The sequence below is a fragment of the Brachycentrus maculatus genome, unplaced genomic scaffold (genome assembly GCF_059751285.1).
Source record: "Brachycentrus maculatus isolate JH-2025_06_01 unplaced genomic scaffold, ASM5975128v1 h1tg000357l, whole genome shotgun sequence".
NCBI lineage: Eukaryota > Metazoa > Arthropoda > Insecta > Trichoptera > Brachycentridae > Brachycentrus > Brachycentrus maculatus.
In genome coordinates, this window is record NW_028281106.1 from 389225 (window position 1) to 403842 (window position 14618).

At 31.6% G+C, this 14618-nt stretch overlaps 1 protein-coding gene across 1 annotated transcript in view; it reads left to right on the top strand.

Moving 5' to 3' along the window:
* Positions 1 to 279: 279 nt before the first annotated feature.
* Positions 280 to 14618, top strand: part of DAT (Sodium-dependent dopamine transporter) — a 33013-nt gene continuing 18674 nt past the window's right edge. The window contains exons 1-2 of the mRNA XM_088269583.1: positions 280 to 352; positions 7407 to 7588. Of these exons, the coding sequence (XP_088125709.1) occupies positions 7441 to 7588 (148 nt within the window). The 5' untranslated portion in view covers positions 280 to 352; positions 7407 to 7440. The remainder of the gene's footprint in view (positions 353 to 7406; positions 7589 to 14618) is intronic.

The following is a 14618-nucleotide window of genomic DNA, read 5'->3' on the forward strand; positions in this document are numbered from 1 at the left end:
TTTCATATAAATTACGTTGGGGTTCGGAAATAATCTCCTCAAATCCAAAGCTTAAATTGACTTCTTATTATAAAATCTTAGAAGCAGCTTTTAATGGGCATGACATGAGACTACTCCCACTTTAGCATAAAACCTTCGGGATTGTTAAAAGATTTTCCTTTTAGAGTGTTGGATGGGCGGGAAGCTGGGCGTGTCGTACGCTCCGCCCTTCCCTCTCCAGGGCGGAGGACCCGCCCTCTGGGGAGCCGCTGCCGCCCGCCTGGACGGTGCTCGCAGGACACTGTGCTCGCGGGCTCTGAGCCTGCAGCAGGGCTTCCAAGGACATGCGGAGGCGTCGCACCCGCTATCAGAGGTTAGTAATACTCAACTTTTTGGTCACCCCAATTTCTCAATATTATAAATAAAACAGTATTTTTTTACCACTTGAGTACTCGAGTGTTTTATTTATAATTTAATCATGTCTCACCACAAAATGAATGCCGAAATAATAAATAACAATTTGTCAAGTGTTTGTTTTTATAATTTAATCAAGTCTTACCAAAAATGGTGATTATTTATAATTTAATCATGTCTTGTTTTTTACCACTTAAGTACTCAAGTATTTTATTTATAATTTAATCACGTCTTACCAAATTTTTTAATTGTTTATAATTTAATCATGTCTTACCAAAATTATAAATAATAAATAAGACACTTGTTTTTTACTACTTAATTACTCAAGTATTTATTTATAATTTAATCACGTCTTACCAAAATTTTAAAATTATTTATAATTTAATCGTGTCTTACCAAAATTATAAATAAGACGCTTGTTTTTTACCACTTAAGTACTCAAGTATTTTATTCATAATTTAATCACGTCTTACCAAAAATTTTAAATAATTATAATTTAATCATGTATTACCAAAATTATAAATAATAAATAATACACTTGTTTTTTACCACTTGAGTACTCAAGTGCTTTATTTATAATTTAATCACGTCTTACCACAAAATAAATGCCGAAATAATAAATAACAATTTCTCAATGTTACCTTTTACAATTTTTTTAAAATATATTGGAAATATTTACAGTAAAAATTTGTTTCAACATTTATTATTTTATTAACGAAATAAATATTTTTTTAATCTAGAAAATTTCCATCACTTTCTTTAAATAACATTATTATAATTAATAAACTTTTAAATAATGACGTAATTTTTTCATAAATTATTCAAATAATATTCAATTATTTTTTATTTATTTATTTAATATAGTTACATTTTTAAGTACAACATAATACAATATCTAAACATTTATACATATGGCAAACTTAAAGTTTTAGATTCGCTGTGCCTCTCCAAAAAAGAGACTGAGCTCTTGCGCTTGGAGAGGGACTTACACTAAAGGTTTAATGTTTTATACAATTAATGGTATAATAGTCTTTTTTTTCAAGATTTATATGTAATGAGCATAATTTTTTTTCTTTAGAATTTTTATATCTGCTTTAAAAAAATCTTCTTAAAAAAATACATTTGTCTTTACTACATGTGTACAATAAATTATATTTAAAATTAACTTATAAAAATAGCCTTTATATGACACGTTTTATTTCATTAATGAAACTTCAGTGTTCAGGAATCATTTTTAAAATCAGACCCTTGAAAAATAAAAACTTTTTTAAAATCGAAAACACTTTTATAATTATTTTTAAAAATATTATCTTTTAATATCAGCGTTAACAATTTTATGTTGAGGTTTTTCGTTAACTAACAATAAGACAAAATTTTAAATACGTACTTTAATTTTAATTCTTTCGTAGGGTTATTAAGTACTTTTACATAATATTGATATTTTGTCCGCCTCCGTAGTGTAATGGTACTGGATGGAGGTCCCGGGTTCGATTCCCAGGAGGGGTCAAATAAATATAAGTGATTTTTTCACTATATTTATTCAACATTACCTCGGACTGGTACCGGAAGCGGAGGGCTGATCACCTTTCCTTCGTGTGTTGACGATCAAGATAACACTGCGTTTATATTATGCAGTGCCCTATGCACCATTGGGGTGCGGGTAAGGGTTTGAATGAATTGATATTGCTGTCACCTATATACAAGTATAATATATATTTTTTCTCAACTACTGACTTTGAAAGCAATATTTTTGGTCGTAAATACGGCATGATTTTCGAAAAAAAATGCATTTGTGGGTTCGAATAGAGGTCCAGAGATTTTACTTTAGAACCAAAAATATGACAAGAGCTTTCAGGGTAATAACATTAATTTCAAACTAAACTTTCTATTTCAAATTTAAGTTTTGTGGAACTGCATTTTATATAATAATTCACCAACTAAACAGTTTTTTGCACATTTTTTATCTGAGCAGTGACCGGGGTTCATCGTTACTGGGACATCGTCAGTCTTATGATTTCGGTAACGACGAAACCCGATTACTGGTCAAATAAATTAAATTAAACTTTATATGTAATTGTTGTTTTATCAAATTGCTTTCTTAATTAAAATGTATTATTTTGTCTTAGCTAGTTAAAAATAAGAAAAAAAATTAACTGTACTAGAATTCTTAATTTAATATTTTAAAAAGTTTTTTCTGCTACTTTCGTCATATAAAAAAAAACACTAGACTTTATAAACGAATATTTTAAAATGGTTAGTAAAAAATATAGGCTTGTTGTTCTTTTGAGGAAAATATGACGGTCGTCAGCCCCATAAATGCCCAGACTTCCATATTCTTCTTCATCTTTGATGAGATGTCAAAAAATAATATGAAATATTAAGGTATGTTTATTTTTACGTTAACAATTTTAAGGTGTGTTTATTAATAAGGAACTATTAGTAGGTACTTGCTTGAATGTCGAGATGAATATCCTTAAATTAACTGCAAAGCGAGATAGGCCAGTGAGTACTTGAAGTACTTCGGAAAGCGAACATTTTGAACGCGTGCTCTGGTTGCGTGTAATGAAGTCAATTTGGCAGGGTGGAATCGGTAACCGTTTTATACAATTAATTTAGGATTACTTACATTAATTTGTACCAAAAATATATCAAAGATTTAAATTAAAATTAACACATTTAAAACTTAATATAATTTTTAACCTCTTAAAATTTTACTCTTTATTTATTTAAATTATTAATTTTACTACGTAAAAAAATATATCACATTTGTCTTATATTGATACAAAGTATCTATAGTTTATCAAAGCAGGAAGAAATTTGGGCATCCCAGGGCTTACCACTTGGGTTTTGGTCAGCTCAAGTCACTTTATTCCCTTGTGTAAATTATACCTTTACCATTCTGCCCGTTATTGATCATCCATATAGGATTAATTTTTTTTAATATATATGTATGCAGTTTTGTAGGATTCCTTTCTTATGTTAGATGTAATTTTGATAGATGTGGAATTTTGGTTGACGGTTGTTCCCTCAGTTGAGAATTTGTAAAGTTAAAAGGTGCTAGAAATAAAAATTTAAAAAATAAAGATAACGTTTTTACTAATTATTATTAATATCAATATGAATGTTTATTAATTTTTTATAAAATTTATTTTTCAAACCTCTATCACCCGCTTGTCGAATCGACAAATCACTTATACACCATTGTTTGGTTGATTCGAATATGCTGCTTTATAATAAAGATTCTCTGTTTAATCTACTAGCGTCCTCCTACAAAAATTCTCGTGGAAAGAAATTAGCCAGAATGTCAGATCATTAAAATATGGGAAGGAATGAAAACATATTGACCCTGCCCTCCATTCCGTATTCCGGTAGTGCCTCCATTGGGGAATCTAGGATTTATAACAATAAGCTCCTCCATTGAATATAATTACTGCAAGAGAAGTGAAATGCAAAATAAAAAATACTATACAATACAAAAACAGAGATTCTTTTACTGAAACTGTAACAATGGTGAAATTTTAATGAAATCAGAAAATACGAAAAAAATCAGGAATACATATTTCCCAATATTGCGTATTTAAGAAAAGAGAAACCGAGACTCGACATTGATTATTCTGACTCCATTTAAAAAAATTGTAACTCATAAATTCGTTATATTGGAAAAACTAAATAATGAACAAGATATGCATTAAATATCTTTTTATACAAAAGCAATAAAGTGTAGGAATTTAAAGTCTAGGAATTCACAAAGCTAACGTTCTGGCATTGAATGGCTCAAGTGATCACTTTCAACGCTAAGTAACGTTTACGATTCTGCCTATTATTGAACGTCCGTATTGCTTGAACGGTGAACGTTATACAGTGTAAAATGTTCACATAAGACATCGGTGAACGTTATACAGTGTAAAATGATCACATAAGCCTGCTAATGTCAGGTCGTTAGCCCTGTGAATACATAGACTCCCATATTTCCTTCGTGTAAAAATATATTTCGTCTCTGTAGAGAAGACATCTTATATATCGGCCTGAGGGGTTAAATCCAGTATTCGAGTGCAATAAAAAATCAAATATCGTCTTGTGACAAAGATTCAAACAATACAATTTCAAAGTTATTTTTATATGATTGTGATCTATGACTCATTTAAAATAAATATAAAAGATAAATTTGTATTTTATATTATTCGATTCCGGCTCTGATTCCTTATCAGACCCATAATAGACAAAATATAGAGTTATGTATAGAGAATAGAGTAGGTACATGCCCCCGACGAATTCTTAATGGCGGATGCCCTAATTTACCCACTCTTTGGGAATTATTCGTCTGAATATGATTTAACGGCGGAATTACTATTACTTGATGGCCTCTTAGCGACTAAACAGGAGATGTCGCGTAAAATGACAAAAGTGCGACGCGAAATTGATGACGAGATATTATTTTCATCGAGGATTTTCTCTATGACAATAGACGTTCTTCTGAATGATAAAATCTCTTGATAATTGCGGGTTCCTTTGGCTGACCATTTCTTTAAATTTCACAAAATATAGATATTTTTAATTTAAATAAATTATAATCCAAATCAACAATATAAGTGACATTGAATCCACATATAACGGTGGAGGCAGCAAAGTCTCTCGCCTCGCTCCAATTTACATTTTTCAACACTACTTTTTTACTCATTTAACCCAATTTTACTAAACTATCGTAAAAATTACGACGGCAAGATGACAATTTCTGAATAAAACAATGTTCGCTTCGTTCCCGCGCTCCTGCTTCACTGTACCATCCTGTAATGTTTCGGGTTGTGGTCCCGTGGTTAGTGTCGCGGTCTCTTAAGTCAGAGTCTCTCGGTTCGAACCCCTCTAATGCAATTTGATACCTATTTCTAATAATGAGCCGCTTAGGCTCACAGAAATAGTATGAAATTGAAATATTTGTGAAAATAATAAAAACACAAATATTTCTCTTTAAAAAAAAAATTATATGTGATTATTCACACTGCTTACACTTCCTTATATTTTTTACGTGTTCACTTATATGAGTATGTGCTACATACTTATATGAGTATGTACTACATCTTTTTTAAAAATAAAATTAAAATGTACCATTTTTTCATTTTTACTTAATCTCTTAAATCCAAATAATGTAACTATTATTTCTAAAATAATAGAAGTTTTTGATTTTTCTATTTATGCCCGTTTTATTTCTGTCATATTTTTTACGAATGTTTAGTAACAACGTCACTCGTAAATCGTTTATGATATGAAATCAAATACAACATGGCCGAATGATGCGATCTATTTCAGATATCTTCCACTATTACTCACCTTCATTATCTATTTGTGAATAGTTTTTTTTTACTTAGTTTCGTTATTTAATGACGTTATGGATAATGGAAGCAGATTGTTCAAATTTATTGCGTAATAATCAAAGTTATTTTGACCAAAAGAAGTGTGCTAGGTTTTGTTTGATGTGTTTCTATGTTTGGTATCTTGTGGTTCTATGAGGGTTTCTATAAAGTGTGTTAATTGTGACTTTTCTGCTTTGGTGAAAGTATCGTAATTAAAAAAAACATCAATAATGATCTAATTTGCGTATCGCTGTATTAATAGGAACTAATTTAACGTTACAGCTAATAATAGGGCGTACGAATGCGGGATTATTTAGTTCCAGAAGCCGGAATGGGAAATTCCATTCACGTTCAATTACCCCATCCGCCCAGTGTCCACTCGGATCAATCAGTTCGGACGATAGCCCTCCATCCCGCGTATTGTGGGATTGCTAAACACTTGGTACTTCTCTGTACTGGGGTGTGGGTGTCTACCGACTGGCTGACCTGTGACCTACACTATGTACCATAACTCCTGAAATTCGCAATAATTCGCAATTCGAATGACATGCGAACGTACGTGATACGTCCGCTATATCATCGCCCGAAGGGAACAAGCCGTATCCCTTACGTTCTGGTACAAAAAAACTATACCCGCAACCACACAAACTTTCGTGATATATTTTTTTCAATCGCGCGCGAAGGCACAACGACCTCTTACACTGTCGACCGCGTTCTAAATTTGAATTCTGCATATTCCCCCTTAACACCTTAACGACCGGTCCCGCGTTTTATATTTCGAAGGTTTTTAAGTAGTTGAACTCAATGACATCTATCGAGTAAATTCATTCGAAAATAAATTCACACTACTTAAAAAGGTTCGTATCATGGCTGCGAGTTGATTTCATTAACGTTTGTATCTCAGTTCAAAAATTTAAGACTATGAAATTTTACCTGGATTCAGCCCTTTTCAAATCTTATCTTAAGTGTCTGTTTAATTTTTATGGTCCGACCAAATTTGTTAAAATATTTTTTCAGAAGATTCTAGTGATATTGAAAGAACTGACAGTGAAGTCATTACAGATAGTGATTACAATAGTGGTTTTGAAGTAATTAGAGAAGCTTTAAGAGGTCTTCGGGTTACACGAATGGTTTTGAGTGATTCTGAAGATGATTCTGACGAGGATGTTGATGATATGGTCTGGTCAGACACCGACACTCCACGAAACAATCAGAGCTTTTGTGGAACTCCAGGAGTTTAAAAAATTACAGAAAATATAAATGGTTTTGCTTTTATGTATATTACAGATTAATTTTAGGACAAAATTGCTGATGCGTGCAGTTATAGACGTATATATCATACATTTACATGTGGTCGTCAAGGTGTTAAAACCAGGAGGGCGACGCATTCATCCACTATGTGCTGAACAGTCTGATTCTCCGCCCCACATAATGACTGCTAGAATGTATGCTGTCCTCCCAGTCCTTGTGAGAATGATGTTTATTGGACAACAATTCTTTATTTTTAGTGCTTTCACACAAGATCATGGTTCGATTAACGCCGAGAATATCATAATCTAAGCTTAACTTGAAGGTGCACAGTTTACACCCGCGCTGAGCCAAGCGGATGTCCCGCAAGGTATCTGACTCTCCCTCTTATTTGACAACAGTAGGTGTCTGTTGCAGCATCCGCGCTAGTCCGTAGCCGGAAACGGGCGGCATGGCGCGCGAGAAGTCCGCCGTGCCGGCCCCCGCCGAGCGGGAGACGTGGGGCAAGAAGGTGGACTTCCTGCTCTCCGTCATCGGGTTCGCCGTGGACCTGGCCAACGTGTGGCGCTTCCCCTACCTGTGCTACAAGAATGGCGGCGGTGAGTACTCCAAACTGGCTTACTGATACTTTAGAAACTCGCTTTCTGACTGCTAATAGGAATCGAATCTATGTTACCCGACTAACTTCTAGAAGCTTGGCGCCCAAAGGCTGCTCAACCTAGTCCAATTCTTCTGGGTACTTCTGCTGTCTGATTTTCCTTCCCTTATTTGTGGAGGTCGTCACCAAAACGGTACATTTCCATTATAAATGATTTTAAGTAATTTAGGAATTCTAACTTGTAAAATTGTTAAGTTTTTTTTTGCGATTTAATGATTTCATATTGGAACACAGGATTGGTCACGTTTTGTCGCAACTTTCATTAAGATTTCGATAGAATACAGTAAACAGAACAGATTTGCATTTAAATGATTTTTTGTGCAATATTGGAAATGTAACTTTTTGGTGAGGACCTACACATATAGAAATCGTGGTTGCGGGTTTTTTCATTTAAAAAAATCTAGCTGACTAACTTCTAGAAACTTGGTGCCCAAAGACCGCCCTACGCAGTCCAATTCTTCTGGGTACTTCTGCCGTCTGATTTTCCTTTCCTAATTTGATCTTATGTTCGAGATAAGAAATATTCTTCAACAGTTTCAATTTTCATCGATTAACAATAACTAATATCCATTGAAAAATATAAAAGTGATACCAAAGACGAACAAATGATAGTACCACATGACTCTATACAAAACATGGGTGAAGGTAATTTCAGTTATTTCCGATTCGTGCAATTATGATGTATGTACATATGTATGTTATGTTAAGCGCCATTGAAGTAGTATTTTACGAAAATGGAGCTATATAAATTATCAAAATTTATTATTGTTTACTAATTCATTACTACTTAATTCATTCTTCATTATTCATCAAACTTCAGAAGAAAAAAAGGTTCATACACAAATTCACAATAAGGTTTTCCCATGCCAAGTGCACATAAGTTAAATAAAAGATTAGTTACCTTCTTGTCTGTCATGAGCCATGCAATCATGGATGACGTGGACGAATGACACAAACAAGTTGTTATAAATATGATTGTATTTATAATGTATTCTCAGTTGGGAGAACCCATACCGAAGATAAACAAAAAAGTATTGACTTCCGTATATTTAATGTTATATAATCAAATGGAGGTTTTCTCTATGTATAGTCCCTTTTTAGGTACTGTAAGATGATCTCATGACCTTATATTTAAAAACAATTTCAGACAACGAAATTAAAACAAAATATGAAGCAAAAAAGTTGATTTATTTACGTAAAAGTACCTCTTTTTAATTTTTTTATTTAAAAAGCATCGGCCTTCAATATCATTTTATCTCAAATATCTAGATAGATCTCTTCTGGATAACTTCAAGACGATATGATCAAAAATTGATGGACGAAATTAATATACAATAAAATATACTTTTTCTCTTTAATTCTGTATAATAAAATGAAGGTTGTAAAAACATACTTATGATTTGTAAGTGAGTAAAAGTAGACGATGAAATTGATAAACGGTCCATTATCGTTTCTGCCACGTCGAATACCAAAGTGATGTTCAATTTTATTGAATCTCTGGTTTGTTATAAAGATACATAATAAAAATACTTTAAACAGCTATTGTTAAATTCGTTAAATATCGTATCTTATTTGCTATAGTTATCAAGCTAAGATACAATAATACATTTTTAATTGATTTAAAAATACAATAAAATAACAACTGTGTAGTTTTACCACATATTAGTAACGTCAGTAACGACGAAACCCGGTCACTAGTAAAATAAAATATGTGTAGAAAAAACTATATACTCGTGGTTGTTGTTTTATCACATTAATATATCAATTTAAAATGTATTGTTTTATCTAAGCATAATAAAGAAAACAAACAATAGGTTAAGGTATTTAACTTTAACACTAACTATAATACAATTCTTAATTATATTTTTTTCCGTTACTTTCGTAATACGAAACAACCCTAGACTTTGTAAACGAATATTTTGAAATAATTATTTTAATAAAAAATAAATTAAAAAAAAAACCGTCGCTGGTCAAATAAAATATGTGGAAAAAACTATACATATTATTTATTTATTTATTTTATTTGTTCGGGAATTGTACAGCTTTACATTAAAAATATATTTAAAAAAAAAAAAAGAAAAATAGTTACATTAACAATAATAAACATTACATTACATTGACAAAAATAGTTACATTAATAATAACAAAGCCTATTAAACAATTCCACATTTATGTTATAATTACTATTAAAACAGTTAAGAGATAAAAAAAGTGAAGAGTGGGAGTGTGTGTGTGAGTCTGTGTATTATTTTATTATTTGAAATATTGAAGCATATTTTTAGTCTCGATCGCTCCAGGGCATTTCTCCTAACTTCACACACTTTGTAATTAGGTCTGAGTGGAGGTATAGTGCCCCAATTGACACTTATCGGAATGGCGCCAGTACATTACAGAAATTGATATTATTTATCGCAAGCACCGCAAAGTGCGGACTCGCGCCATCAAAGGCGGGAAATTACCCAAAGGCTGGAACTCCTAAGGGGAGCATTTCCGTTCCAGGGTACTACTATAATACATTGATAGATGAATAAATCCGTACTCAAACTTTGCTCTCAGCTTTGTTGAAGATGTAGTTGTCTTTTGAAGATAAACGCATTCACGGCGATCGGAACATTATATATTATGAATTTGGTATTGATGTTACCCCTTTTACTCAAATTCAGGACACATTTTGTGGTCTCGTCCTTTCCTATGTCCTGAAAACAGAATACTGGTTCTAAGCACTGTGTATACTCCCTTTTATAGTAGCTTTAGCTGAACTAAAGTTTTGATTCTCATTATTATTCAGTATTTCAAATATTCATTAAAAAGTTATAACACAAAATTTAAGATGTTTTTAAGGAATAATCCGCTAAGCCTCTATTTTAGAGGCTTGTCTATCTGCCGACAAGCCTCTAAAATAAAATAACACCCAGACCAAGTGAAAATTATTATGTATTGAATTCATTTTCCAATTGGCGGGAATCAATCTCGTGACGCTAGTTTCGCAGTCTAGTGTCTATCTAACTACGCCACGGCGCCTTTCTATTAGAGATAAAATCAGAAGTTTATAATTTAAATGCTCATTTTACTAAATATTTTCCATCTAGCATAACATTGAAAGACTGGGGTAAATTTAAGTATTTTTTAATAATAACTCCCTTTAAAATTGTCCCCTTATATTTTTTTTCATTGTCTTAGATATGTTATTGAAATAATTACTGAAATTCACTGAAATTGAGTGCAACTGTTTGAAATTGAGCGAAAAAGTCTGAAATTGATTCAAGCTGTCTGAAATTATCCGAAAATTTATAAAAAATAAACAAAAATATACGACGTGTAATAAATTCATATTTTACAATTCTGTATTTAATGTAGGTCATTTTTATTGTAGCTTTTGAAAATTTGTTTTAAAGGTTAGTGTTTATTTTCTTTAGAAACATCCTTTGATCTTTGTTTTAACACAACCAAATAATATAAGGGATCTTTTTGCACTAAATTATATGAGGGAAAAATAATAATATTAAAATATAAAAAATAAATAAAATGATTGAATCGGATGCTTTACGATTTCATGATATTGAATATTAATAAAATACTTTAAGAAAATATTGTGATTACTACTCTAAACACAGAGTGTGAATAAAAGAAGATAGTGTAGTCTATCAGGGTAGAAATAATAGTACGTAGTAGTAAGGGTAGATGGCGAGGGTGGCCGATGGATGTAGAAAGGAAATTAGATGCCGCGGACAGCTTGTTCTACGCTTATAACTTCACTCGGGCCAAGGACGAAATCGGAAATTTCAAATTATGACCACACTTGTTTGTTTGTTATATGAAATCTGTATTTGACATCTACGTAGGTACTTTCAATAAAAACACTTCTTCAGATCTTCACATCACTTGGAATAAATTGGAAAACTTAAGTACTTAACCAATTTGTAAGGATGTAAAATAAATAACGCTTCAAGAAATACGTTTTTGGTTATTCATAAATTCATTTTTTAAATATGTTGTACCACATTATCCATTACGATATTTTTGAGGAAACAGAACTAAAACAAAAAAACAATTAAATTAAAATAATGCGAAAAACATATATTTTTTATTTATTCTATCAGACACTGGATTGTTCATTCTATATTATAGGTGTCTTTATTTGATACGAAGCATCTATAGTTTTTAAACGAAAGAAATGTCGGAAGCCCTGGAATGGTAAAACTTCTATCTTCTTTCACTTAAAAACAATAGATGCTTCATCTAAAGGTTGAGACATCTATGATATGTTTATGATACTTTTATTTATTTAAATTAGTTACAAAAAACAATACAATTTAATTATTTTTTGTTTAACACTTGTATTATGCCACTTAATGAGTTTTATTTCATTACACACGACTAGTTTCGAAAACAATACATGTGAAAAGTAAAACACAAAGTATGTTTTACTTTTCACCTGTAGATGAAAACGTCTTTTTTTTCGAAACTAGTCGTGTGTAATGAAATAAAACTCGTTAAGTGGCATACTACAAGTGTTTAGTTTTTTTAAAAATCCACATGTCATTCCACAAAGTTAATGCCGAATCAATAAATAATTTAATTTAATTCATTTGCCAGATATTTCTAGTTTTAACATATCTTAATACCAATTACGCTGTTCCTCTCCATTAAGCTCTTGTAATTGGAGAGGGTCTTATACTCAGTGTATATTGTTTATACTTATGAATGATAAAACATAATTTTTTTACTTTGTATTATTTATTTTGCGTGTGTTTATATTACAATAATACGTTTAACAAACTTATATTACACGAAGCAAGACATTTTGATATTTATTAATGTATTTTTCCCATCATTATCGATAGATTTTTCGTAGGGAAGGTATTTAATTTTCATTTAACACTCCATCCCTCATCCCTTGTCACTTCACAGGAAACACGGGCAATTACATTGTCGAAGGCTGAATATAATTATGACATGGACTTACTAAAATAGAAATTTCCGATAGCTGTACCTTAATTGAGTTCCGCCACGTTCAGAGAGCTATCATGGCACCTCCCCGAGCTACCCCAGCCCCGAGTTGAGATTTCATCCCCCTTTCCTTACGTTCCACCATTAGCTACCCTTACAGGTACTTGCTATTCGCTACTAGCTACTTGCTCGGATATTCCCCTAACATATCAAATTATGCACCATGCACAACTCCTGATTGATCTAATTCCACTAACATATCATCAACGATGAAAAGGCATTACACATATTTAAATCTTGAAATGAATTATAATATTTAAATCTTAAGATGAATTATAATTGTCACTTTGTGGTAAAATCTATCCATTTTTAATTTAAGTTTTATTTGGTAAATACCACTATTTCTTGAAATCTATTGATATGATCCATGATACGGTGTTTGAAAATGGTGCGGAATGCATCGAAACACGTGACACAGTAGATTTTTAAGATATAGTGGTATTTACTAAGTAAAACTAAAACTAAAAATGAATTGTAATATTCCTATTTCTATGAAAAATAACGATATTTGCCTGCAAATGTAATGCATGAAGAAAAGGTACATTCCTTAATTTAAGGGACATTAAAAATATAAATGTATATTAATTTATAATCAAGTTTACACTCTCTTAAATTTTAATAATTTCAGATTATTTAAGGAATTTCAAAAATATGTGTATAAATAAAGAAAGATGGTAAAAAAATAAATGAAAAATTAAGACATATACATATACCTATAGTTCGAACCCTTATAAACAAACTAAAGAAATATGCGGCAGATTTTTTTTATAGTATTAGTTTGCTATTCGTATCTAAAACCGCAGTTATTTCTGTTAAATGATATTAAATAAAGGAAATATCATGTATGTAAAGTGATAATTTAAACGAATCCATGACAGGTCCTAAGTTCTATAAACACTCAAACACTCATACTTCTACATTCTTCTTTTAAGAGTAGAAACCCAGAGTTGTGAACAAGAACTTCACTCAAAATATTGTTTTTTTTTTGCTTACTAATAAATGAAGTTTCAAATAAACACTGTTACGTCTACAAAAATTTTCCCCGCTAACACAGATTTCGTGTTGGCCCCGTCTCTCAGCATAATGAATTATTATTTAGGCTGGTCCACTTTCCATGTCCACTTCACCCTCGGCTGTGCGCTGAGTAGGCACCTACGGCGGTCGCCGACAGTATTTATGATTGATTCACAATCCGGGACCACTCTCCCTCACGAGTTGACATTGTTTTTCGTTCCACATGTCAAATCGTCACCCTCGGCTGGTCACAACGTCTGCTGTCAACTTTACACATAACGCGGTTGTAGTGCCTACTTACCATGCTGTAGGCCCAGATTTCGCCATACAGGGTGTTACAAATAAAGTTGTACAAGCCGAAATGATAAAAAAACTGCAACAGAAATTAATGTTGACCATCGAATAATTCATTATGTGTATTAATATATCAGTAAAGAAAAATAAGTTATTAAAAAAATCGAATATATATATATATATATATGGACATTAAAGGGGGTTAATCACCTCTGATACATAGGTCGTTTAAATGCAGAACGCGAATGGCCGCGCAAGAGGTCCGTCGTGCTTCCGCGTGAAATTTTTATTTTTCAATATTTATTGGAATTTCATATTTTTACAATATTCTCATACATTGAAAAACTATTTTTATCACTGTTTAACTTTTTCAATTTTTTTTTTCAAAAACAGTTTTCGAGGAAAAATTTTTTTTATGCAAAAGCGGTGTTTTAAGAAAAAAAATCAATTAAGTAAAATGTTACCAGGATTTAATTATAGTTAAGTTGCAACTCAACGAATACTGGGCCTCAAAAAAAAAATCTAAATCTGGACATGAAAAGGGCTTATCACCTCTAATAGGTTTATTTGAGTGATCACTTTATGCACTGAATTAACCAATTAATATACGGGGTTTTTCCTTTTATTATTTTTTATTATTTGAGATAAGCATT